At 38.7% G+C, this 23661-nt stretch overlaps 3 protein-coding genes across 3 annotated transcripts; 2 read left to right on the top strand and 1 right to left on the bottom strand.

The window, feature by feature from the left end:
• The first annotated feature begins 1376 nt into the window (after nucleotides 1-1376).
• On the top strand, nucleotides 1377-7372 carry LOC137748396 (P-loop containing nucleoside triphosphate hydrolases superfamily protein). The gene is made up of 15 exons (XM_068488543.2): nucleotides 1377-1628; nucleotides 1766-1921; nucleotides 2025-2114; nucleotides 2212-2340; nucleotides 2728-2828; nucleotides 3044-3158; nucleotides 3666-3797; nucleotides 3986-4051; nucleotides 4201-4377; nucleotides 5411-5506; nucleotides 5912-6049; nucleotides 6294-6376; nucleotides 6567-6604; nucleotides 6704-6918; nucleotides 7077-7372. The coding sequence occupies exons 1-15, from the start codon at nucleotides 1464-1466 to the stop codon at nucleotides 7158-7160; spliced, it is 1785 nt and encodes a 594-aa protein (XP_068344644.1). The 5' UTR covers nucleotides 1377-1463; the 3' UTR covers nucleotides 7161-7372.
• An 8036-nt stretch (nucleotides 7373-15408) lies between these two features.
• On the top strand, nucleotides 15409-19604 carry LOC137747237 (squalene epoxidase 3). Its single transcript, XM_068487306.2, has 8 exons — nucleotides 15409-16433; nucleotides 16810-16921; nucleotides 17078-17252; nucleotides 17416-17584; nucleotides 17769-17987; nucleotides 18135-18410; nucleotides 18602-18880; nucleotides 19227-19604. The coding sequence occupies exons 1-8, from the start codon at nucleotides 15864-15866 to the stop codon at nucleotides 19329-19331; spliced, it is 1905 nt and encodes a 634-aa protein (XP_068343407.2). The 5' UTR covers nucleotides 15409-15863; the 3' UTR covers nucleotides 19332-19604.
• A 95-nt stretch (nucleotides 19605-19699) lies between these two features.
• LOC137747236 (Tetratricopeptide repeat (TPR)-like superfamily protein) lies at nucleotides 19700-22044 on the bottom strand. The gene has a single exon (XM_068487305.2). It carries the CDS (start codon nucleotides 22042-22044, stop codon nucleotides 19840-19842), a length of 2205 nt encoding a protein of 734 aa, XP_068343406.2. The 3' UTR covers nucleotides 19700-19839.
• Nucleotides 22045-23661: the final 1617 nt, after the last annotated feature.

Below are 23661 nucleotides of genomic sequence, written 5' to 3'. Positions count from 1 at the left end.
TTATGTTTTTCAACTCACACCGAAAGCAGAAGATGGTCAAATGAGGTTTCATTCTTCTCATTGAACGGGGGTCCTCCTCCTAGAATGGCATGCATTACATCATGGGGATGGGGCCCTTGCAATGGGTTGATTGTGTTTCTTTCAACTTGTGCAGTTTTCCCATTTAATTTTTCCTTAATTTTGCCACTTGAGATTGGGAGATTTTTCAACGTGTTTTGATCACAATTTGGCACACCCAATGTAATAAAATAATTAATTGAAAACTTGATGAAAGAATTTTAACCAATTATATCATGACACTTGGTATACCAGATTGTATTTCTAACACAGTGATTTTTTTTTACCTTAAGATTACATGGCTTGTCTATTTTGTCACTTGAGTAGAATCTCAAGTGATGTTCCTTTACCTTGCACTCCTCTCCTAATTTTGTCTCTTAAATCTTTTTATTTTATTTGTTGCGTCCAACGTTGACTAGAAAGAAAAAGATAGATAATAAGTGAAAAGAGAAGCGCAAAAATTATTCTCAAAATATATGTAGTTGCAACTTTAATCCATGCTTTATGGCCACTTAGTACTACGTAGGGTCTAATGGTATTCGTCTTCATTTGTAAGTAAGAGGTCTTAAGTTCGATTATCATCAAATGCGAATTTGAATTACATTATTACTAGTTCATTGTGAGACTAAGCCACTCCATCCCTCTTAATATAAATAATATCGTTGGTTCAAAAAATCCATGCTTCGTGGTCGGGAGGACCGGTGGGTTGGAGTTGGACCATACTTGATTCTTCTGCAGTGTCAATAATCACAATTCTCTATATTGTAAACAATAATTAAACATTATTTACGCAAAAAAGAAAATGACCAGTTTAATTATCTATCATATTACATTGCATAAATAGAAAATTTCCAATGTTTTATTTTTTTGGGTCATGCTACTGATACGTATCATGAAAGAAAAATCACTACTTCTTAGCTCAAATGGAATATGTGGAGCTTCAACATATTTTATTGATAAACGATAACGTTAGTGAGTTAAGTTATTAATTGTTACGAAGGAGGAAGAATCAATAAGGATCGAGCTTGCACCAGAGTTTGCAGGAGCCAATGTGTATATGGGCAAATTATAGGGTATTAGTTTACCTTTAGGAATAATTTTTGGTGAGTTGGTAAAAGTTAATAATCTTTTAAATGATGGCAAATTGGCAAAGCATGGGTACGATTTACGAAGGGCAATGCGCGGTCACAAACTTTCTTTTCTTTCTGTTTTTTGACAAAATGGGCCGAGCACTTGAAACTTCTGAACGCTTGAATTTGGCCCACATAGCCCATCTCTCAATTTCTACAAAAACGAATTAAAACCAAAGAAAAAAATGCCCTTCTTTTATTTACTATTCTTTTTGCTCGCTCCAAAACCAAAACCCTAAACCCCTGAGAGCTCGAGCTCAAAGACTACAGACTCCCATGGCTGAAACCACAGAAAAGCCGCCCAAGGAAATTGAAAACGAAGAAGAAGAGGACCAGACCTTCGAAACCCTCGGGCTCGATGGTCGCCTTATCCGTGCCCTAAACAAGAAGAAAATTCACAAGCCCACGCCCATTCAGCAAGTCGCTATCCCTCTCATCCTTGTAAGTTTTCTTTCCCCAAATTAATTTGATTTTATTCTCTGTTTGGATTCGGAGAAAATTTGGAAATGGAAATTGAATTCGAGGTTGAAACCGTTGTTAATTTTACTGTTTTTGCTGTATTTGGAAATGTGTTTCAGCAAGGTAAGGATGTGGTTGCTAGGGCAAAGACTGGTTCTGGGAAAACATTTGCGTATCTGCTTCCGTTGCTTCAGAAGCTGTTTGCTTCTGAATCAAAGAAGAAACTTGCTCCGAGTGCAATCGTTCTCGTGCCTACTCGGGAACTCTCTCAGCAGGTTTGTGGATTTTGTTTGATTACCCGGTTCCAACTGATTATGCCCTTTTGTATTTCTCTGTGTGTTTGATTATTGAATGCCAATGTTTGTGGCGCATATGCAGGTTTATACAGAGGTTTCATCATTGATTGAATTCTGTCGAGTTCCATTGAAAGTTGTACAGTTGACAAGCAGCATGCCTGCTCCTGATTGGGTGTGTTCACCTTTTACCAATTATATGAAACGAACACGTATGGGTGATTCTAAAACCATTTTGCTGACTCTTATCTTATCTACAATTGTTCTTGCAGAAGACCGCTTTAGCGGCACTACCTGAGATTCTGGTTACTACACCAGCTTGCATAAAGAAATGCTTGTCAGATGGTGTTCTTCAACCAGCTTCCATTGATGATTCACTAGAAATTCTCGTTCTTGATGAGGTGAGGGAACAGTTATTGGCACAGATGCACAATCATATTTGTCAGTTTTACTTTAGTGATGGAATTCATATTCATTGCTTGCTGCCCCAATAATTTTGTTCTCCTTCAAAGACTATTTGCTCCTACACTGATTCTGTACCTGATAGCTTATGCCTATGCGTTATTGACAAATATTGTATTAGAGTTGTAATTGTTACCTGAAAATTCTGCTACGTTGTTGTTTTACATGGTTTTAGAATTTATAGGTGCATTGACTTTATAATTTTTGCACTAATCTATGGCTGGTAGGTACTATTACGATATTCGCTTTTTCCCATTGCCAAGTTTTGAAGATTGTTTACTTAGTATTATCCCATTGACCGATCACTAAACTGTATTTTGTTTCAGGCAGATCTTCTGTTGTCATATGGTTATGAGGCAGATATAAAAGCATTTACACCTCACATCCCTAAGCGTTGTCAATGTCTTCTTATGTCTGCCACCGCAAGGTTTGTTATTTACAGAATATCTGCACCAATCTTATTTTCGTACCAATCTTATTTTCAGAATTAGAAACGTAGGAGTTGATGTTAAGGATGATGAATTTGGTTCCATTATTATCTCTAGATGGATCAAAGGTGGATTTTATCATTTTTTTCACTTGAGGTTTTTACTTTGCAATCTGCTATTGATGCGATACCTAGCACATTTTGACACTTGGCAGTGATGATGTTGAAAAACTGAAGAAGCTGATTCTGCATAACTCTTACATTTTGACTTTACCTGAAGTTGGAGATATCAAGGATGATGTTATCCCGAAAAATGTTCAGCAGTTCTGGGTAAGACTCGTGATGCCTTTAACAGGAAATCACATAATCCCAACATTCTTTTGTTTCACCATCTTTGCCAAAAGTGCTTTATGATTCATGACTCATTCAACATAGAAGTAATAGTTCAGTTAGCACAGTCAATCTGTATATTTTTTTCATACTATAAATTACTGAAACATGTAAACTCTATTAGCACAGTCAATCTGTATATTTTTTTCATACTATAAATTACTGAAACATGTAAACTCTATAACCATTTAGATTTTTCAGGTATAAATACTATGCTTTGTTTTGCCCAAAACGGTTTATTTTTATTTTTAAGGCATGTCTACTTCAGTTTAGTTTGTCATCTTTCGTTTACGCTATCACCTATGTATAAGTTCCCTCTCTTTAGGTAACAGTGATCTTATGGGTTTTTGTGTGTTTTTCATTGCTTTGTGTATCTTTTATGTGTGCCAATTGAGTTCTTGTTGAAATGAGACTTTCATGTGTCTATTAACTTTCTTTTTTCCTTAGATATCATGCAGTTTTCGTGACAAGTTACTGTACATACTGTCCCTCTTGAAGTTGGAGCTGGTTCAGAAAAAGGTTCTGATATTCACTAATACAATTGACATGGGGTTCAGATTAAAACTATTTCTGGAAAAGGTATTTAAATTTCTTTCAGATGCGTAACGTTTTTTTTCTTTCTAAAACACAATCCTTCAGAGGGAGGGAGGGGTTGATTTATGCCGTTATATAAGTCTAAGTTATATAAGTCTAACTGCCTTTATACTGCATAATCATAACTTATTATCTGTCTGCTTTATGTACTTTGTTACTGTCCATTTTTGCAGTTTGGAATCAGATCAGCTGTTTTAAACTCAGAGTTGCCACAAAATTCTCGTCTGCACATTCTTGAGGTTTGCCAATATCCGAATCTATTTGTATTCCAGTCTGTTCATGTTTTGTGTTTTCCTATGTTATGGGTTAGAGTTATTTCTCAGGTCTACCATCTACCATTTGGAGAATTATGTTTTACGAAATCCTTACAACTGTAGTTTGTCAACAGGAATTCAATGCTGGGCTTTTTGATTATTTGATTGCGACTGATAACAGCAAATCAAAAGAGAGTGAAGACAAGGCGGAGAGTAGTATTGAACTAAAAAAATCTAGAAAGCATGCTAAACATAAAGCTGACTCTGAGTTTGGAGTGGTGCGGGGAATTGACTTCAAAAATGTACACACGGTATGTCATTACTATTCTTGTTGGTGTTTTTTTGCGGGCTATCATTCTTTATATTAAACTCTGACCGGGTTAGTTCTAGGATATCATGTATGCATCCTGGATGATTTATTTGAACTCGATAGCATTGATTTGGTAAAATCAAATTCACATTTTAATTGCTGGTTTTTCATTCCCAAGAATATTTATGAATATCTGTTACTTTGAAAGTGTGTCTTCAAATTACTATCTTGAAAGAGTGTACAATGTCCCAATAACTGTACTACGTATCTATCACTTACCAGTTGCAAAGTTGACCATTTATTATTTGGAGGGAGAATCTGGAGGAAATATTAATCTTATTTTATCAAATAGTTATAGCTGAAAAGTGGTGAAAATTCTGGATCAGTGAGTTTTTCTTCAGTTCATTCATTATTTTTATAGCTAGGAGTCCCATAGGGCTAAAATTTACATTTGTAACTTAATTAAGAATGTCAAAGGTTCAAGCTTCTTTCCACGATCACGTTGGCCACCTAAGCCATTGTCCTAGAATTCATTAAGTCGATAACCAATTTCTTGTGCCTTGTCAATCTGAGGTGGGAAGATATAATTTATTTAACTCATGCACCTAAATGTCACAATATATGTCAGTATATCCCTTTGGGTATTATATAAGAGTTACAGTTTTCTATTTTGTTATGTATTGGCTTGCCATAGTGCTCCTTATTCATGTTGTTTACACTTGTGATTTCTTCATTACATACCCCTATTCAAATGTCTCTTTTTCATGTTGTGATTGGATAGAATGTCTTGGTAATTCAAGTCATGGTGGGCTTCTGCTGTTTCAGGAGCCGATGATTGTTCCTTGAGTTGCTAGTTTAAGTTTTTTTTTTTTTTTTCGGTTACGGTGGACCAAGTTCACCTTTAATGAAAATTTGATTCCTTTTATATTAATGAAAGATTTCTTTGTTTTCTGTGTTTTAAAAATTATATTATCAAATACCATGCTCAGTTAGCATTCTGTTTAACCATACCAACATTTCATTCTTTGATGCAGGTTGTAAATTTGGATATGCCTCTAAGTGCTGAAGGATATGTTCATCGAATTGGACGTACAGGAAGGGCATATAGTACTGGTGCTTCTATCTCCCTTGTGAGTTTGTTACTCGATGATCATTACATCTTTAACACACCCCGCCCCACTCCATTTTCCCTTTTTAAGGAAACCAAATAATCTGAATTTCACACCCTGAACCCTGTTATAACCCCATGCATCCTCTGTGGAAGTTTTCAAGCTCCTTGGGACGTGTCAAATATAACCATAGCTGGCTGTTCCAGCGAACCCAAAATGCTTGTACAAACTTTTGTTTGTTGTGCACGCATGTGATGCAACAGTATATGTTCTAAAAAGATTTCTGTATAAATTTAGGTTTGTGTGTTTCATCTTGCCCAAGACGTGTATGTTTAATGCCTCCATAGAAGAGAGAGTTGATAATGATAATTATGATGATCTTATCTTGTGAAACATTCTCATTTTAATATTTGTTTCTTGTAACAGGTGTCTCCAGATGAGATAACAATCTTTGAAGAAATAAAATCCTTTTTGGGGGATGATGAGAAAGATGATTCAAACTTAATTGCTCCATTTCCTTTACTGACCAAGAACGCAGTGGAGTCTTTAAGATATAGATCTGAGGTGATTGTTCTGATTCATTTATCTTTCATGGTTCCCTTTGTCTTTGCATTAAGGTTTCATTGGTCATCTCACTTTTTTCGCTTCCTGAGTGGACCCTTGAGACATTGTCGTCCTATTAACCATAAATTTCCAACTTTCTATCACCTTGTTTTGCATCATTCAAATTCCTAATCTGACACTGACTGGAAGCCTAATGTATGCTCAAAGCCGCAAGATCACTGATGATAAACACCGACTTTTGTAGGATGTTGCAAAGAGTGTGACAAAGATTGCTGTCAGAGAATCGCGAGCTCAAGATTTGAGAAATGAAATTCTCAATTCTGAAAAGTAAGTATATACCATTATTGCTTTCTTTATCTGTGATTCGGTATGAGGCTGTGGCCCTTTAAACATTGGGTGTAACTGCTCGTGTTTTTTTTTTTTAGTTCTCTGTTTTCCAGCCTTCGCTTTCTCTTCACTAACCTCTCTACGATGACTTATGTTTTTGTTTTCTAACGGTCTGCTTCTATATGTTTAGGTTGAAATCGCATTTTGAAGTTAATCCAAGAGACCTAGGTATTGTTAGTTGGATGTATCAAGTGTCATTATACCCATTTCAGTACGATTTCAAGGTACAAGATTAAACCATTACTAATGTTTATTATTTGTGAGCAGATCTGTTGAAACATGACAAGGTTCTCAGCAAGAAGCCCCCCGCTCCTCACCTACGTGATGTTCCTGATTATCTGTTGGACGCAACTACTAAAGAAGCCAGCAAGACCGTTAAGCTTGCTAGAGCTGCAATGGGAAATCCCAACCCCGCTCGCCGCAATGGATATAAGAAAAAAACCAAAAAGAACAAGGACCCCCTCAAGACTTTCACCACTGAGGTACTTTAGCGTTTGTTTATATGTAAATTCTTTCATGATTTTAAGTCTTATCCGTTTCACTTAGACATATACAACAAAGCAACGAAGCCTCGTCCCAACTACTAATGGGCAGATACAGGAATTGGTTGCTAATGTATTTTGTATTAATCTGATGCCAGGGACAAAAGAGAGCTCGTAGGGACGGGTCGAAGGCAGAAGGTAAAGATGGCAATGACTACCGTAGACAAAAGAAGAGAAAGTAGACAAAAGAAGAGAAAGGCGTAAGTTATCTTTTGATTTCATCCTTATGTACTTGTCTAAACAGAGAAGCAAGCAACCAACTCCCTCAATTTTGTATCAAGATATGTTGATAATTTATGGTTGTTTAAACACCTGCTTTATTCAACCACCCATCTGCAGTGTACTTAAAGGTGGGCTCAACTTCTTTGTCCAGTTATACAATCTTACCCACAAATTTTGTATTTGGTTTAAAATTGATTGAACTAATGGTTACAAATCTCAATTTGCTGAATTGATCACAATCAAATAACGACGATGCGTGGATTGTTTTTTCCTCCAATTAGGTAAAATGATTGACGTTTGGTTGCTGAAACTTAATTATTGACGATATATTGATCTGATATCAACGAAAGAAAGATGATATAATGTTGAAAATGGATTATTTCAGCATCAAATGTCAAAGTCGCGATATTAATTCCAACACATATGTGATTGTATAAATTATTAGTATATTGTATTTAGGATATTAGAAGACGCTTTATCTTTACAATTGTTTTACTTACCTTCTTGATTTACTATAAATAAAGGCCTAAATTTTGAAAAATAATATTGAATTCCTCAAACCTATTCTTCATTTCTCTCTTTTTGTCTTTGACGCGCCTTATCTTTCTCTCTCTAATTATTGGCCACAACACAAGTGATATTTTTGCAATTGCATAATTTCAGCAATTTTTATTTTTATTTTTGTTTTGTTTAATATGTGGTTCAACTTTTGTTGTCTACATTTAATTGTTATTTAACAACAAAATTGTTTGGTACAAAGACAAGTCTCAACTCACAAGGTAACCGACTACGGTACGATTCCGATTTACATTTACTCGGAGGACCACACTTGAATGATACTCCAATTCTCTCTCGTGATATATATAGCAATCAATGGCTCTTTTAAGATTGAGTAGTTGTTACTTCTTAATATACTTTATGATCGATTCACAATTTTTTTTTGTTCATAATCGAAACTATTTATATTATAAATTTTTATATAAAGATCAAATTTACACAAAAAAATAATTAAAATTAAGGTTATTTACTCAATCAATTTTAACAAACATGTAGACATAGAGGCGCACCGCCATTGGGGTCATCAGTGGCAATGGCCGCTCCGTGATTTTTGTAAATGCTAATAATGCCAAGATGATCCTCTCCGGATCCTCTTTGTGAGGATTCCAGAGATCCTTTAATCGTGTCTGTTCATCGTACATCGTGCGGTCAGAGAATATTTTAAATTTTTTATTTAAAATTAAACACAAACAGTACATGACGAAAACTGGCTGCACGATGTACGATGAACATACACGATTAAACAATTCCCGAAATCCTTACAAAGAGGATTCGGAGAAAATTCTCATTCCTAATAATGTTCGGAAGGTTGTAATATTTTAGCTATGGAGAGTTTTTTTGTCAAATAAATGTAAAATAATTAAAAAAACACAAATTTTGGGGTCCAATATCAAAATGGAAGATGCATCCTGCCGACATTCGATTTTTTATCTGAAAAAAAAGGCCCAAAGTTTAGAAAAAAAATGTATTATAAATTAAAATAAAATCTTTATGTGTATATTGCCTATACTCTTTTAAAGCTTTTTTTTTAAGAAGATCATTTCTAATTGTTGGATTAAAATCTAAAATTTAGGTTTTAAATCAACCCGATCATTTTTTAATGGTTGGAAATAAAATAAATTTTGCGTTAAAATTTAAAATTGAGGCAAATTTAACCCATAATTTAGGTTAGAGTTAAAAGATTGGCCTACCAAAATTTAGGTTTTAAACTAACCCAATCATTCTCCAACGGTGGCAAATAGCCTTCTACCACAGTGGTGGAGATGAGTGTTACCCTTGCACTACAGGGTGGGTTTGAACTCCGTCGGTTCCTTAATCTAACATCTAATCTAACAATTATATCGTTTGACAAATAAAAAAAAAAAATCATTCTCCCATAGTTGGGTCTAATTAAGTTTGGGTTAAAACATAAGGGTAATTTTAAAATTTTAAATACAGTAAATGCAACAGCTGATCAATGCCCAGCTATAGAGGAAAACACAAATAATTCGAAAAAAAAATAAAAGTCATCTAGTAGGCTTTGATATTTACTTAGGGTCCCTCCATTGGTATTCAAACAACCAAAAGAGCAAATGTGAGACACAATGGACGACAAAAAAATCAACAGCCGCATTTGAACACAAGGTGGAGTCCAAAATTACAAGCTAGCAAGTCAGCCCAATGGACAAATTGATGAACAATTGAAAGAATTATATACAAGTTAGATGAAATTGAAACCGGTTTAGCCTCAGTTACTGCAGCAAATGGTGAAACAACAATTCTTTGCAGGCATTAGGAATGCCAGGAAGACACCGGTGACTGCAATCTTGAATCCCCGACTTTCTTGAATTTCTTCCATATATGGATGGATGACCATCGATTTCGTATTCGGACAAGCCATGTTCAAGAATTTCACAAGAGTTTTTCATCTGCTTTATGACCTCTTCTATAATTCTATTATTTTCGGAGTAAGACGAGCTCAAAGTTTGGAGCGGTTGAGTTACTTCTTTACAATTCCCACCAGAATTCCATTGACCTTCCATGTTCAATGAGTTACAGTTAATCATAAACTGACTTGCACAAGTTTTGACTTTTTTTTTTTTTTTTTGTGTAAATGGGTTTTAAATTTTGAGGGGTTTTAGGTCAATTCACATGAGTTTTTACATTTTTGTTATATTTGAATTTTTTTTAAAAATAAAAAGTGACATTTATAAAATTGGGTGTTAAATTTTGCTATTAATGATAAATACTCGTCAAATAAGTTGTCTACAATCCAATCCAAAAACGAAAAAAGACATGTTATAAAAATTTGTTTACTGCGTGACACTTGCTATTTTAGGAACAATTTGATAATAAATTGACACATTTTTAAGAAGTGATTTTCACACTGTTATTTCTCCTTCCTTACACATTCATCTTGATCTTTAACATTTGTATTCAATGGCGGAACCAGAAATTATTCGGTGGGTGGGCTAAGCTAAAATTATCACTATGAAATTAATAATTTGAAATTAATTTGAAGTAAGAAATTTATAATTTTTTTTTTTCTAGGCTTCTAGCCTTTAAAATTTCAAATGAATAAAGTAAGTATAGAAGTTTTAATTTATCATTATTAAATTTTAGCATGGTTAAAGTGATGAGTTTATTTAACTCTTATTTTTCTGCCACTTAGTACTACGGTCTAGTGATATTTCTCTTCATTTGTAAGTGAGAGGTCTTGGATTCGATTCTTGCCAAAGGCGAATTTGAATCATATTATTGCTAATTCATTGTAAGGCTAAGCCCACCTCCTCTCCCTTGGCATATAACATCATTTGTTCAAAAAAAAAAAAAAAACTCTTATTTTTTCTAAAAATAGGATTTAGACTTTTCATTTGATAGGTGGGTTGTGACAATTAAAAATCATAAAATAACCTAGATAATTAGTATTTGTAAGTTTAAAGATACTCTCAAAATTTCTTGCCAACTAACTAAAGTCCCTCCTTCCCATGATCATCTCACCAAGCCAAAATGCTTTTGTGGGAGACCGCCAAATACAGGACAACATTGTCATCGCCCACAAGGTATTCCATTTCCTCAAGCTCCAAAAGACCAAGACGAAGTTCGAGCTTGGCATCAAACTAGACATGAACAAGGCCTACGGTAGAGTTGAATGGGACTTTCTTGAAGCCACTATGTTGAAAATAGGGTATAGCCGATTGTGGGTAGGGCTTATTATGAGTTGTGTCACGACTATGGAGTTTTTGGTGTTATCGAATGGAAGTTCGGGTGATTGCTTTAGGCTAACTCGTGGCCTTTGCCAGGGGATCCAATCTCCCCGTATTTATTCTTTATCATCAGCAAAGTGTTGTCCCGGTTATTCATGCATGCTTTTGAGACAGGTTTTATCGAAGGAATCAGGATTAGTGCCCACGGTCCTACATTATTTCACTTATTATTTGTGGATGATACCCTGATTTTCTTGTTGGCATCAAGGTGAAATTGCAAAAATGTGGACAGGCTGTTGAAGACTTATTGTCATGTCTCGGGGCAGGAGGTCAACACCCAAAAATCGGTTGTGTATTTCAGTGCTAATAAACCCCGTCTGTTTAGGAGAAGCTATGTGGGATTTTGAACATGACAAGGGTGGAGGATCCTGGAACCTACCTTGCAATCCCAGCGGGGTAGGGTAAGACTAAGATGGCGACTCTGTCTTATATTAAGGATCGGGTATTGTAAAAAATTCAAGGATGGAAGAACATATTTCTTTCACATGCCAGTCTTGAGGTGTTGATTAAGGCAGTGGTTCAAGTGGTGCCAACTTACCCAATGAACGTTTTTCGCCTCCCAGATAGGCTTTGCAGAGATATTGACAGGGTAATCGCGAAATTCTGGTGGGTGAATTCTGATAAGGCCAGGGGCATCCACTAGGTTAATTGGCGGGGCATGGGGATGCCCAAGTGTAATTGCGGTATGGGTTTCAAGAATTTTGGGGACTTCAACCTCACTCTTCTTGCCAAACAGAGTTGGCGTCTTATCCAGGAGCCTAATTCATTAAGGGCTCGGGTATTTAAAGATCGGTATTTCCCAAATTCCTCATTCTTGGAGGCTAAAAGGGTAGGCTAAGCTTCATGGATCTGGTCTAGTACTCTGGAGGGACGAGATGTAATTATTAAGGGTGCTCATTGGCAGGTTCTCAATGGTAGGCAAGTTTGACTATAGAGAGATGTCTGGGTCCCAAGTATTGTGGTTGGTCATCTTATCCCCATTAGCAATGGTGTGGTGAATTTGGAGCAGACGGTAGAGTCAATCATTAATCATAAGGCTGGTGTATGGGATTTGGATCTTATTTGTAATGTCATCTCGATGACGGATAAAATGGCAATTGAGAGTTCTCATTTTGGTGATCCCGAGAGGCCTGACCGTCTGGTTTGGCCGGCATACAAAATTGGGAGATACATGGTTAAATCAGGTTATCGATAGATCATTGGGCAAAGACCACCTTGTGCAGGTCCTATTGAATCAATTAACTCGAATGTTTGGAAGTTGATTTGGGGAATACAGGCGTCTCCCAAGATGAGGAACTTTATGTGGTGGAGATCATGGAGCTATTGCCACTTCTCGGAACCTGTTTTGGAGATGATGTTCCCCTTCCCTTACATGTCCAATTTGCGGTGAACATGACGAGTCAACTGAACACCTCATCCTCTTATGCCCATGGGTGGAAGCGGTTTAGTTTGATGGCCCCCTTGGTTTTTGATTGGACTAGAATTTCATTTCATCATTTAATGCTTGGCTTCTTGGGGTGGGAAATGGGAATTAATGGATCTAAATTGGAGAGGGCGAGGTCTTTCATACTGGTTGCGTTCTCCTGCTGGTTCATTTGGAGATCCAGGTGCATGTCAGTCTTCGAACATTACCAACTGTTGCCCTTAAATACAATTGCTGCCATCAGGAACGCGTTTGATTGCTTCTTTTTGCAACGCGCTGCTTGCCTTCGTCCTCCTTCCAGCGGGCATCTATCTGGTCCCTTCCATGGTCCCCTCCTCCTCTAAATTTGGTTAAGGTCAATGTCGATGCTAGTTAGAGGTCGGGGGATTCTCGGCGTTTTGCGGGTATTGTTATCCGTGATGCTCACTACAGATGCATCGAGGTGGCTCGGGTGGAAGTTGCTGCTTTATGTGCTCTGATGGCGGAAGCCATGGTGATTTAGGAGGGGTGTGCCCTTGCTCGTCGAAGGAACAAGCTCCAGATTGTTGTTGAATCTGATTCCAAGCTGGTGATATCCTATCTTAATGTTGGCTTGGATTGTACTCCTTGGGAAGTTCTCCTCATTCTAAGCTTTATCTTGGCTTTGGGAAGTTCTTTCTAGGCTTGTACCTGGTCTTGGATCTTAAGATCAACAAATGCTATGGCGGACTTTGTTGCGTCGCATTGTGTGGCAGGGATACGCAATTCTGTGTGGGTCAAAATACCTCCATCATCACTTGTGGGAATCCTCAACAAGGACGGTCTCCCATGCCCCCGTAAGTTGTTTTGGTTAGAAAGCGTTGGATCGACGTGTTTGTCGGTGCTCGGCTACGTCTTGTAACCCTTACATCCCTCTTGCTTTCTCTCTGTTGGTTTCTGTCAGCCTTCGTGGCTCTCTCCTTGTAATTTGGCTTTTGCCTTGGTTTTATGAAAGTCCAATTTCCTAAAAAAAAAAAAGAACTAAAACTTCTTCTATGCTTAGCCCATCGGAGCCTTGTATTTGGCTCTTCCAGTATTTGTATTATTATTTTGAGAAGACCAGTGTTTGTATTGAATAAATAAAAAATAATTACAAAACATAAAATAAAATAAAAAGTATCGAAATTGTTTCTCTATTTTTCTTTTGTGTTGAGTTAGGCTCGAATTGTAGCCTTGGACTGCCCAACTAAAAAGCTGCATGCTCTTAATAATTTGTGGTCCATGGTTTTACGATTTGGCCCTTCTTCTTTTAGGAACTTTAATTTTCAGTTAATATGATTTTATGATATTAGAATTATGTATGCTACTTTTCTTTTCAAAAGGATTATTTTTTATTTTTTATAATTTCATTATTATAAACCGGAGGGGGAGAATTCAAAATTATAATAATTATTTAGAAGAGAGAGAGGAATTTCGAACCCTGAAGGCATGGGTGGAAACTCACACTCATCCACTAGGATATTATATACACTAGTTATTAATCTTTTTGTCAATTGAAATTCTAAGAAATTATAATTTTAACCCTCCCCTCAAAACTGAAGAAAATTAAAAGTATGGACAATTTAATAATTACATAATAACATGAATTTTACTATTTTTACGCCACTCTCACAATCATGTACAAATATCAGGTCTTATTTAAAAATAAAAAACAAGTAAATTTATTTAACCTCTCTGATTCACACCAGTAAGGGTACAGTTTGCTAGTTTTAGTTAAAATTTTCTTAATTAGTAAGAGGACTAATGAACTTAAACCAAACAAAATTACATGCTACTAGTGCCACTATAGTTAGGGGCACCTCTCAAATATTTAATATTTCAGAACTATGTGAATTCATTTTTGTGGTTTGTATGATGCCACTAATTCCTATGTTCTACAAACTTGGACAACTGATATTTTATTTTCGTTAACGGACAAGTCTTTCTTTTCTAATCTTTTCCTAAAACGTAAATAATACAAGTCTAAAAATTGCATTTTTTTAAGAGAATAACTTTTGGGTTTCAGCATTGTCGTATAATTTATACATAATGATACGTTATTAGACTGACAAACTTTTCTCTTTAAGTCTTCCTCGTTCTGGTAGTCCTTGTGTCCTAGTTTCTAGTGACGTTTTATGAAGTTACACGTCGAATTGGACAGTTCAAATCTTCTACGCTCAAACTTCTCTGTGCCCTTTTTATGATTAATCTGAGAGGTTGACACCTTTCACATCCCCGTCCAGGGCGGATCACTTTCCCGGCCCGTTCCACCACCGTAGCACGTTATTGTCCGCTTTGGGCTTACCATTCCCTCACGGTTTTGTTTTTGGTTCCACCACCGTAGCACGTTATTGTCCGCTTTGGGCTTACCATTCCCTCACGGTTTTGTTTTTGGGAACTCACAAGCAACTTCCCAGTGGGTCACCCATCATGGGATTGCTCTAGCCCCCTTCTCGCTTAACTTCGGAGTTCCTACGGAACCCGAAGCCAGTGAGCTCCCAAAAGGCCTCGTGCTAGGTAAGGATGAGAATATACATTTAAGGATCACTCCCCTGGGCGATGTGGGATGTCACAATCCACCCCGCCTTAGGGGCCCGACGTCCTCGTCGGCACACACGCGACCAGGGTTAGGCTCTGATACCAAATTTTCACATCCCGCCCCAGGGCGGATCACTTCCCGAGCCCGCTCCACCACCGTAGCACGATATTGTCCGCTTTGGGCTTACCATTCCCTCACGGTTTTGTTTTTGGGAACTCATGAGCAACTTCCCAGTGGGTCACCCATCATGGGATTGCTCTAGCCCCCTTATCGCTTAACTTCGGAGTTCCTACGGAACTCGAAGCCAGTGAGCTTCCCAAAGGCCTCATGCTAGGTAAGGATGGGAATATACATTTAAGGATCACTCCCCTGGACGATGTGGGATGTCACAACACATATCCTCAACATAATAGAATTTTAACAAGAGATGAATTAAAAAAAAAAAAAAAATCTGAAAATTTAAAATTTTAGAAGGAAAACAAAACAACAAACCCGGCCATCCATTGCTTGTATGGTTTATGTAAATTTTTTTTAAATTTTTAAATTTTTAAATTTTTAAATTTTTATTTTTTAAAGTGTATGGTTTATGTAATTATGTTGTGTTTTAGTAATAAAGTAACCCTTTACCCAAAAAAAAAAAAAAAAACAAGAAACCCAGCCATCTATCCTCTCACCCACCCAACCCCGCCAACTGCCGCAGCCACCGGCGGCAATCCCTATCCTCTCCACAACTGGAAAGCTCCGAATCGATGAATTCGAGGGATTAGGAACTCTTGGATCTCTGGCGGCGGGAGGAAGAGAAATAAAGGAAGGGAGAGAGAGCTCCAAATGACAACACGAGCACATTCCGTAATCACGCACGCAAAATGAGCATTCAATTCCTCACCCAACCACCCCAAAAATGCTCCTACAAAACCCCCCACGTCCACGTCCACGCCCATGCCCATGCCCATACCCACATCCCTCCTCCTCCATCGTCATCCACAACAATCAATTTCAAATTCACATCCCTCATCATCTACCTCCAATCTCTCTCTCCTCCCATAATTCTAAAACCAGAACCAGAACCAGAAGAAAGCCCAACATTACTAGTTGCACCCACTCCCGCATTTCTTCTTCTGGGTCGCCGGCTTCTCCATCTGGGCCTTCTTCCTTCTCATCTGGGTCTTCTTCTTTCTCATCTGCGTCTTCTTCTAAGATGGCGGCAACCGTGGCGGTTGATCCGTACATTCTCTGGACCTTCTTCGCCTCCCTCTTAGGCTTTCTCGCTCTCTCTGTTCTCCGTCGCCGGAATTCCGGCCATGCCAAGAGCAATGCTCAGAAGAACAAGAGTAATACGACGATCGTTCAGGATAAAAGCATCAACAGCTCTGACGACGGAGAATTCCCCCCAATTCACGGCTCCGGCACCGATGTAATAGTCGTCGGCGCCGGCGTTGCTGGCGCTGCTCTCGCCCTTACCCTCGCCAAGGTAAAAGAAAACCAAATTAAAGTTTTGATTTTATTTATTATTATTTTTCGGGAAATTGTCAGCTTCTTTGGTTGTTTGTGAATCTGGGTGGCGTAGCGTGTCGGCTTCAGAACGCTTGTTTTTTTTAACTTTTTTGTGTTGTGAATAGTACTGTTAACTGACCGATTGAAAAGTCACGATCTTGGCATGCCATGCACTTAGAAAAGTTAAAGTCGATGACGCAACTCTTGTTTGTAACTTTGTACACAAGTTTTTGTAATTTTACTTTTATCAACTTTGCAAATAAATAAAAAGTTGACGGTTCATCGTCAAGACTGGCATGTCAATGCTCTCTGTAGAAATGTAGAAAGTTTTACTTATCTGTTGCTAATCCCAGGAGGGAAGACATGTTCATGTGATTGAAAGAGACTTGACGGAGCCAGATCGAATCGTCGGCGAGCTGCTCCAGCCAGGAGGGTACCTCAAATTGATTGAGTTGGGTCTTGAAGGTAATAAAAGTTGCTAATTCTTGGAGTTTTTTCTGTTCCTCTTCTTATTTAAGTTGGCTTTTTGAAATTTAAATGTTGAATATGCTGCTTTTCTTAGTATTGGTTTCGGTTGCGAAATCTGACAATAACAGTAACATGTATGAGCATTGGTTTCAGATTGTGTGGAGGAAATCGATGCTCAGCGAGTGGTCGGTTATGTTCTTTTTAAGGATGGGAAGAACACTCGGCTGACCTATCCTCTGGAACAGTTCCACTCCGATGTGGCGGGGAGAAGTTTCCACAATGGCCGATTCATACAGAGGATGAGGGAAAAAGCTGCAAAGCTTCCCAAGTAAGTTTCTTGCCTCCTCATTTGAATGCTTATGTTGTCGTGCTTGAGTCCATGATGTTTGGTTTCATGTAAATTATCAGCATTTTTTCAGTGAATGTTCCGTTTTCCTAATGCAGCGATGATTGACCCCCTTGCATCCTCTTGTGTCTTGTTTTCTTTCAAGTGTACAACTGGAGCAAGGTACTGTCACGTCCCTGCTTGAAGTAAATGGGACAATTAAGGGGGTTCGATACAAAACCAAGGATCGTCAAGAACTTCAAGCGCACGCTCCTCTTACGATTGTTTGTGATGGTTGCTTCTCAAATCTGCGCCGCACTCTTTGCAAGCCTCAGGTAAAGTTGCTTCTTCAAATCTCTAATACAACGATTACGTGGTTTGATTAGGATGCCGATGCACTTGCAGAAACCTTTAACTGGAACCCTCATTAATTTTTTCATATCCGAGGATCAGAGATTTCTGTTGGAACCCGCACTTCCTACATTGACAAAGATGGTATCGATCTACTTTTTTTTGCAGGTTGAAGTGCCCTCTTGGTTCGTGGGATTAATCTTGGAAAATTGCAAACTCCCATTTGCAAATCATGGGCATGTTATTCTAGCGGATCCCTCTCCGATCCTGTTTTATCAAATCAGCAGTACAGAGGTCCGCTGTTTGGTCGATGTGCCCGGCCAAAGGGTACCTCCCATTGCCAATGGTGCAATGGCTAACTACTTGAAGACTGTGGTGGCTCCACAGGTACCTTTCGGTTTCAAAATTAGGGGTCTTGAGTTCAAACATTGAAACATTTTGATTGATCCTATTTTTTCAACAGTAGTTTCTGTTCCTTTTTGGGCTGAACCGGCTTCTTCTATTTTGAATTAACGAAGAAAATGTCTGCTTCAGGTTCCACCAGAACTTCATGATGCCTTCGTTGCTGCAATTGATAAGGGAAATATTAGAACAATGCCAAACAAAAGCATGCCAGCTAATCCACAGCCAACTCCAGGAGCCCTTTTGCTGGGTGATGCTTTCAATATGCGCCATCCTTTAACCGGCGGAGGAATGACTGTGGCACTTTCTGATATTGTTGTACTCAGGGATCTTCTTAAGCCTCTGCGGAACCTACATGATGCAGCTTCGTTGTGCACATACCTAGAATCCTTTTATACCTTGCGCAAGGTAAGCTCTGTTGCTCATGGGTGCCGGTTTAATATCGATGTGCAGAATCCTTTTATACTTTGCTAAATCGAATTGTTTCAATTCCGTTTCTTGTTTGGCTGCAAAACAATTGATTTCAAGGTTGCATTGCCTGTATTAGAGATGTTATTATCACATCTTCATCCTACTGATAATTAGCGTTGTTTTCACAGCCGGTTGCATCTACGATAAATACCTTGGCAGGTGCCCTATACAAAGTGTTCTCTGCCTCCCCTGATGAAGCAAGGACGGAGATGCGCCAAGCTTGTTTTGACTATCTAAGCCTTGGAGGTGCCTGTTCAACTGGACCAGTGGCTTTGCTCTCTGGTCTAAATCCTCGTCCGTTGAATTTAGTTCTTCATTTTTTTGCTGTGGCGGTATACGGTGTTGGTCGTTTGCTACTACCATTTCCTTCACCGAGACGCGTGTGGATTGGAGCTAGATTACTTTCGGTGGGTTTTTCTTTTCCCCTTTAGTTTTCCTAGATGATTATAGAATGTTGAATCATGTTTTTCTTCCTGGCCTAAAATGAAAAATGACTCATTTGATATCGATGACTTCTAATCAAACAACGGAATTTCATTATGTGAATGAAAATTGTACACCATGTGAAGCCATTTGGTTGGTTCTTACAAGTACCTTGGATCTCAAGGCAAAGCTTTATAAATGAACTTCCGTATAAGCTAGATAGTAGATACCTAATTTTCCAACTGAGCAGATCCTACGGCCGTCATAGTAGTATACATGATTTCAATCAGTTTCTCTGGTTCTTAACAAAGAGCGTTTTCTTTTTGTCAGAGTGCTTCGGGTATAATATTTCCCATCATCAAGGCTGAAGGAGTGAGACAGATGTTCTTTCCAGCTACTATTCCAGCTTATCATAGAGCTCCTCCTGCCGAGTAAGCTACAGAAAATGATGGGGGAGGGCAAGGCAGTGGCATGCTTCAGACTTGTTGCTGTCAAGAGTCGAGATAAACCAGTCGGTACCTGCAAATTCTTTCTTGTTGACGATAGATAAAGAGGAAATCCAATTGTATTTTCCCTAATGAATTGTAACATTATTTCCAAATTTGTATATCTTATAGTGGTATGGCTAGAAAAAAGAAATGTAAAAGTATATGTGAGATGTTCGAATTGAAAACAATATGAAGAAATATACGTTACATATTTGTGTTACATTCTGTGCATTATTTATAGATGAACACTGGACTAAGAGACGATGGGAAGAGTTGTCGATTCAGCTTACCTTTTTACTGCTACGTCTTCATTCGTTGATCACGGAAGCATTAACTTCATCAATGGCAGTGCTGAGTGTCAAATAACATGAATCTTGTAAGGCTTCCAACTATGATTAGTACTGTAGAATGGCACGACGAGGCTTGGTTTGGTTTCCAGTCGACCCTGCATGTTTTTATGACTTAATCCAACTCAATCCAGGAATCTTCGGAACCCGAGTTCTGTTCATCAATTCTCTCACATTAGCTGCTTCTTCCCATTGACCAGCAGCTGCATAAATACTGGCCAGAAGCACGTAAACTGTCGGATTATTTTGTTCAGTTTCAAGGAGAAACCCAGCAACTGTTCGTCCTAGCCTTAAATTTCCATGTGCTGCACAAGAACTGATTAGTGTCCACCAAATGTTTGGATGTGCTTCAATTTGCTTGCTGTTTATTACAGTTTCCGCCTCATCAAGATACCCAGCACGACCAAGAAGGTCAACTATACATGAAAAGTGATCAACTTCAGGTATAAAGCCATAATTATGAATCATGGAATTGAAAATTCGGGTACCATCAACAACTAGACCAGCATGGCTGCAAGCGGAAAGGACTGCCGTAAAGGTGGCCTTATCTGGTTTGACTGCAGATGCGTCTTGCATTGCCTCAAAACAGCGCACAGCTTCATTTCCTTGCCCATGCTGTGCATAAGCAGATATCAGGGAATTCCAAGAGACTGTATCCTTTTGAGTCATTGCATTGAAAACTCTTATGGACCAATCTATAACCCCGCATTTAGCATACATGGTGATGAGGGCATTACCTAAGCACATCTGATGCGAAAACCCAAATTTGAGAATGTAGCCATGAACTTGTTTTCCGTCTTTCAATGCTGATGTGCTTGAACAAATGCTCAAAATAATACTCAAGGTACACACATCTGGCCTGTGTTCTGACATTAGTAGATTAGAAAATTGCTCTAGCCCTTCTTTTACCAATCCATTCAACAGGAATCCGGAAACAATAGCATTCCAGGAGATCAAATTTTTGGACTCGATATCTTCGAATACTGGATAGGCCAGATCAATCAGACCCAGCTTAGCATATGCAGATACCAATGCATTTGAAACGTAGATCTTAAGGATAAGCCCATTTTTGTGTGCAAGGGCTTGAACCATTTGCAAGATCTCAATCAACTCCGAGCTTGCTAACAAACTTCCAAAAGTAAACTCATCTGGTTTGACCCCTGCCCTCTGCATTTGCTGGTAGACCAAGATGGCTAATTTACTGTCATTCCCTTGAGCATAAGTCGAGATCATGGTGTTCCATGATATGAGATCCTTCTCCTCCAATGTCTGAAAAACCTGGTAAGCAGCATGCAAATCTCCACAACCAGAATACATGGTTATTGCTGCATTGCTCACAGAAGTAAAAGTTTCGAAACCCGACTTAACAGCTTGGGCAAGTACATGGTTGGCAACTCTTGCAGTTGAACATGAGGTCATGACACTTACAAAAGTCAGCTCAGTAGGCCTAAGACATGCCTCTTGCATCAATTTGAACATTTCCAAAGCTTCTTTATCTCTTCCGGCACTCACCAAACCATCTATCATCACATTAAAAGTAATCTGATCATATATTGCACCTTCCGCTTCTTCAAATAAATAAAATGCCTCTGAAACACTTCTGCAGTTAAAATACATAGTTATCAGAGCGTTAACAACAGAACTTCTACCCAAAAACCCGGTTTTAAGCACTAAAGAATGCACCTGCCTCCCAAAACCTAAGACCCCCAAACCACACAAACTCAAAACAGTAGCAAAACCATAATTATCATGCATAAAACCCATCCTATGCATTTCACAAAAAAAATCAATAGCAACCTCATCAAACCCATTCTCTGCACACCCGGTAATCATTGCATTCCAAATCGCTACACTACCCTTTTGGGGCATTTTATCAAACACCTCACAGGCATAATCCACATGCCCCAATTTTGAACAAGCCGATAACAGCGTGGTCCACGAATAAACATCTGGGCTTTCAATCATGTCGAAAACCCATTTCACAGAAGTCAAGTCTTCGGCTTTCGCATAGAGCGAGAGCAGGGTGTTGGCTACGTGAGGGTAGGCTTTAAGGCCAGACTGGATGGCGTGGGCATGGAGTTGGGTTCCGAAAGCAACGTCGCGGCAATTGGCGCAGGCGGTGACGGCCGAAGAGAGCGTGTAGTGGTCCGGTCTTACGGACGGAGAGGAGTGGATTTGGGTGAAAAGCTGGAGGGCCTCTGAGTAACGGTGCGAGCGAGTGAGGTTGGCGAGCGTTTGGTTCAGTTTGAGGATCTGCTTAGTGGCGACTTGGGTAAGGGTTTTTGTGGGTTCTTTGTAGAAGTGGAACTTCATCGGTTCAAGTGTTCATCGATCGGGTGGGTCTATATGCTCCCGGGGGGGGGGGGGGGGGGGTGGGGTGGGGTATGAGACGCGAGGTGTAGCGCAGTCTGGTCAGCGCATCTGTTTTGGGTACAGAGGGCCACTGCATTGGTAAAATCTGATGGTTGTTGCAGGTCTTGGTTGAAGAAGAAGCTTCAACCGTTGGTTCCCGCCATTCGGGCGTACGTTTAAACGCCGTGTAAGCTTCCTTTCATTTTAAAATTTTTAAATCGTTTGCCGGTATTTGTGGTTGCTTGAAAGTGATGAAATTTAAGTTTAATTCTCGTCAATAACGATTATTCAGGTAAATTTTTTTTTATGTCAAAGCACGTAAAGATTCGTATAAAATATCATATATGTAAATACTGTTCCTTTTTTATATCATTTATCCACTTCTTAATGTACAAAATATTCCATGTATTCACAAAAAAAGGAAAATTTTAATTCATTTTTTAATCATAAATTATTCCAAATGTTTGCTGGCCTTCTTACTTTTGTCTCTCACAATTGAAAATTGACCAATATCTTCGTCCACATTTGGCTCAACATATCAATGTCAACCATGTCGTCAATTTGTCAAACTTTCAGTTCTACACCGGAACTAATGTTCTAAAAAGCGGGCTTAATCCAGTATCGTGTATTAAATCAGGAAGACCATTGAGCGGCGTCAGGCACACATCTGGGCGGGCTAGCGGCCTCGGCGATGTGGAAAAAAAAAAAAAAAGCCCTGTTGTGATACTGGCGACTCACAAATAAAGAAACTTCTCTGCGTCTTGTCGGCCTCCCTCTCGGTGTGCTAAAAGAGGAGTTGACGAAAATGGAAGATCTATGAGAAGAGAGAGAGAGAGGAGTTAGAGATTTGCAATTGTAGAGGTGGATGACGGGACGGCTGCTAGTTAGCAATAGTTCGGGTTTTTTATGCTCATACTTTTAGTCTAAATAGACATTTAATTATATGATAAATAATAAATTTATTTATATCCATCTGCCTAAGTTCCCATCTAGGAGCCTAAGCGCTAGGTCCCAACCCATCGTTTTGTTGGATAGTGGCCAAATTAGGCTAGGAAACAAAACAAAATTGATGAGGGAACATCATGATGAGGATTATGTTTCCTTGTTTTGTGGCTTGTTTTGTGGCTTATTTTGTGGCTTAATTTGCTCCTTGTTTTGTGGCTTGTTTTGTGGCTTATTTAGTGGCTTAATTTGCTCCTTGTTTTGTGGCTTTTTCAAAGCCATAATTATTTGGCTAGGATGAAGAAAAGCATAAAAAGAGATGGTGAGAGCATTTGGCTAAACAAGGGGGCAAGGGTGAGAAAAAATCTAGAGAGCTAGAGTGAAAAATCTCTTGTGAAAGAACTCTTGGGGTAGAGTGAGGCTCTTGGGAAAATTCTGCGAGAGGGTGTACAAGGGATATGGGATTGGGTTATGTCGATTTAACTCATGTGTAACTTGTACTGTTTTTCTCATAGTGAAGAGCAATATCTCTCCGAGGACGTAGGCAGGTTTTTGCCGAACCTCGTAAATTTCTCGGTGTCTTTATTTCTTGTATTTTAAACTATTCAACTGTGGGCTTGTATGTTGGTGAAGATA

This window comes from Pyrus communis, chromosome 2, assembly GCF_041283825.1.
Source record: "Pyrus communis isolate YQ-2024b chromosome 2, ASM4128382v1, whole genome shotgun sequence".
NCBI lineage: Eukaryota > Viridiplantae > Streptophyta > Magnoliopsida > Rosales > Rosaceae > Pyrus > Pyrus communis.
Note: the sequence above shows the minus strand (reverse complement) of the source record. Positions and strands in the feature narration are given on the sequence as shown.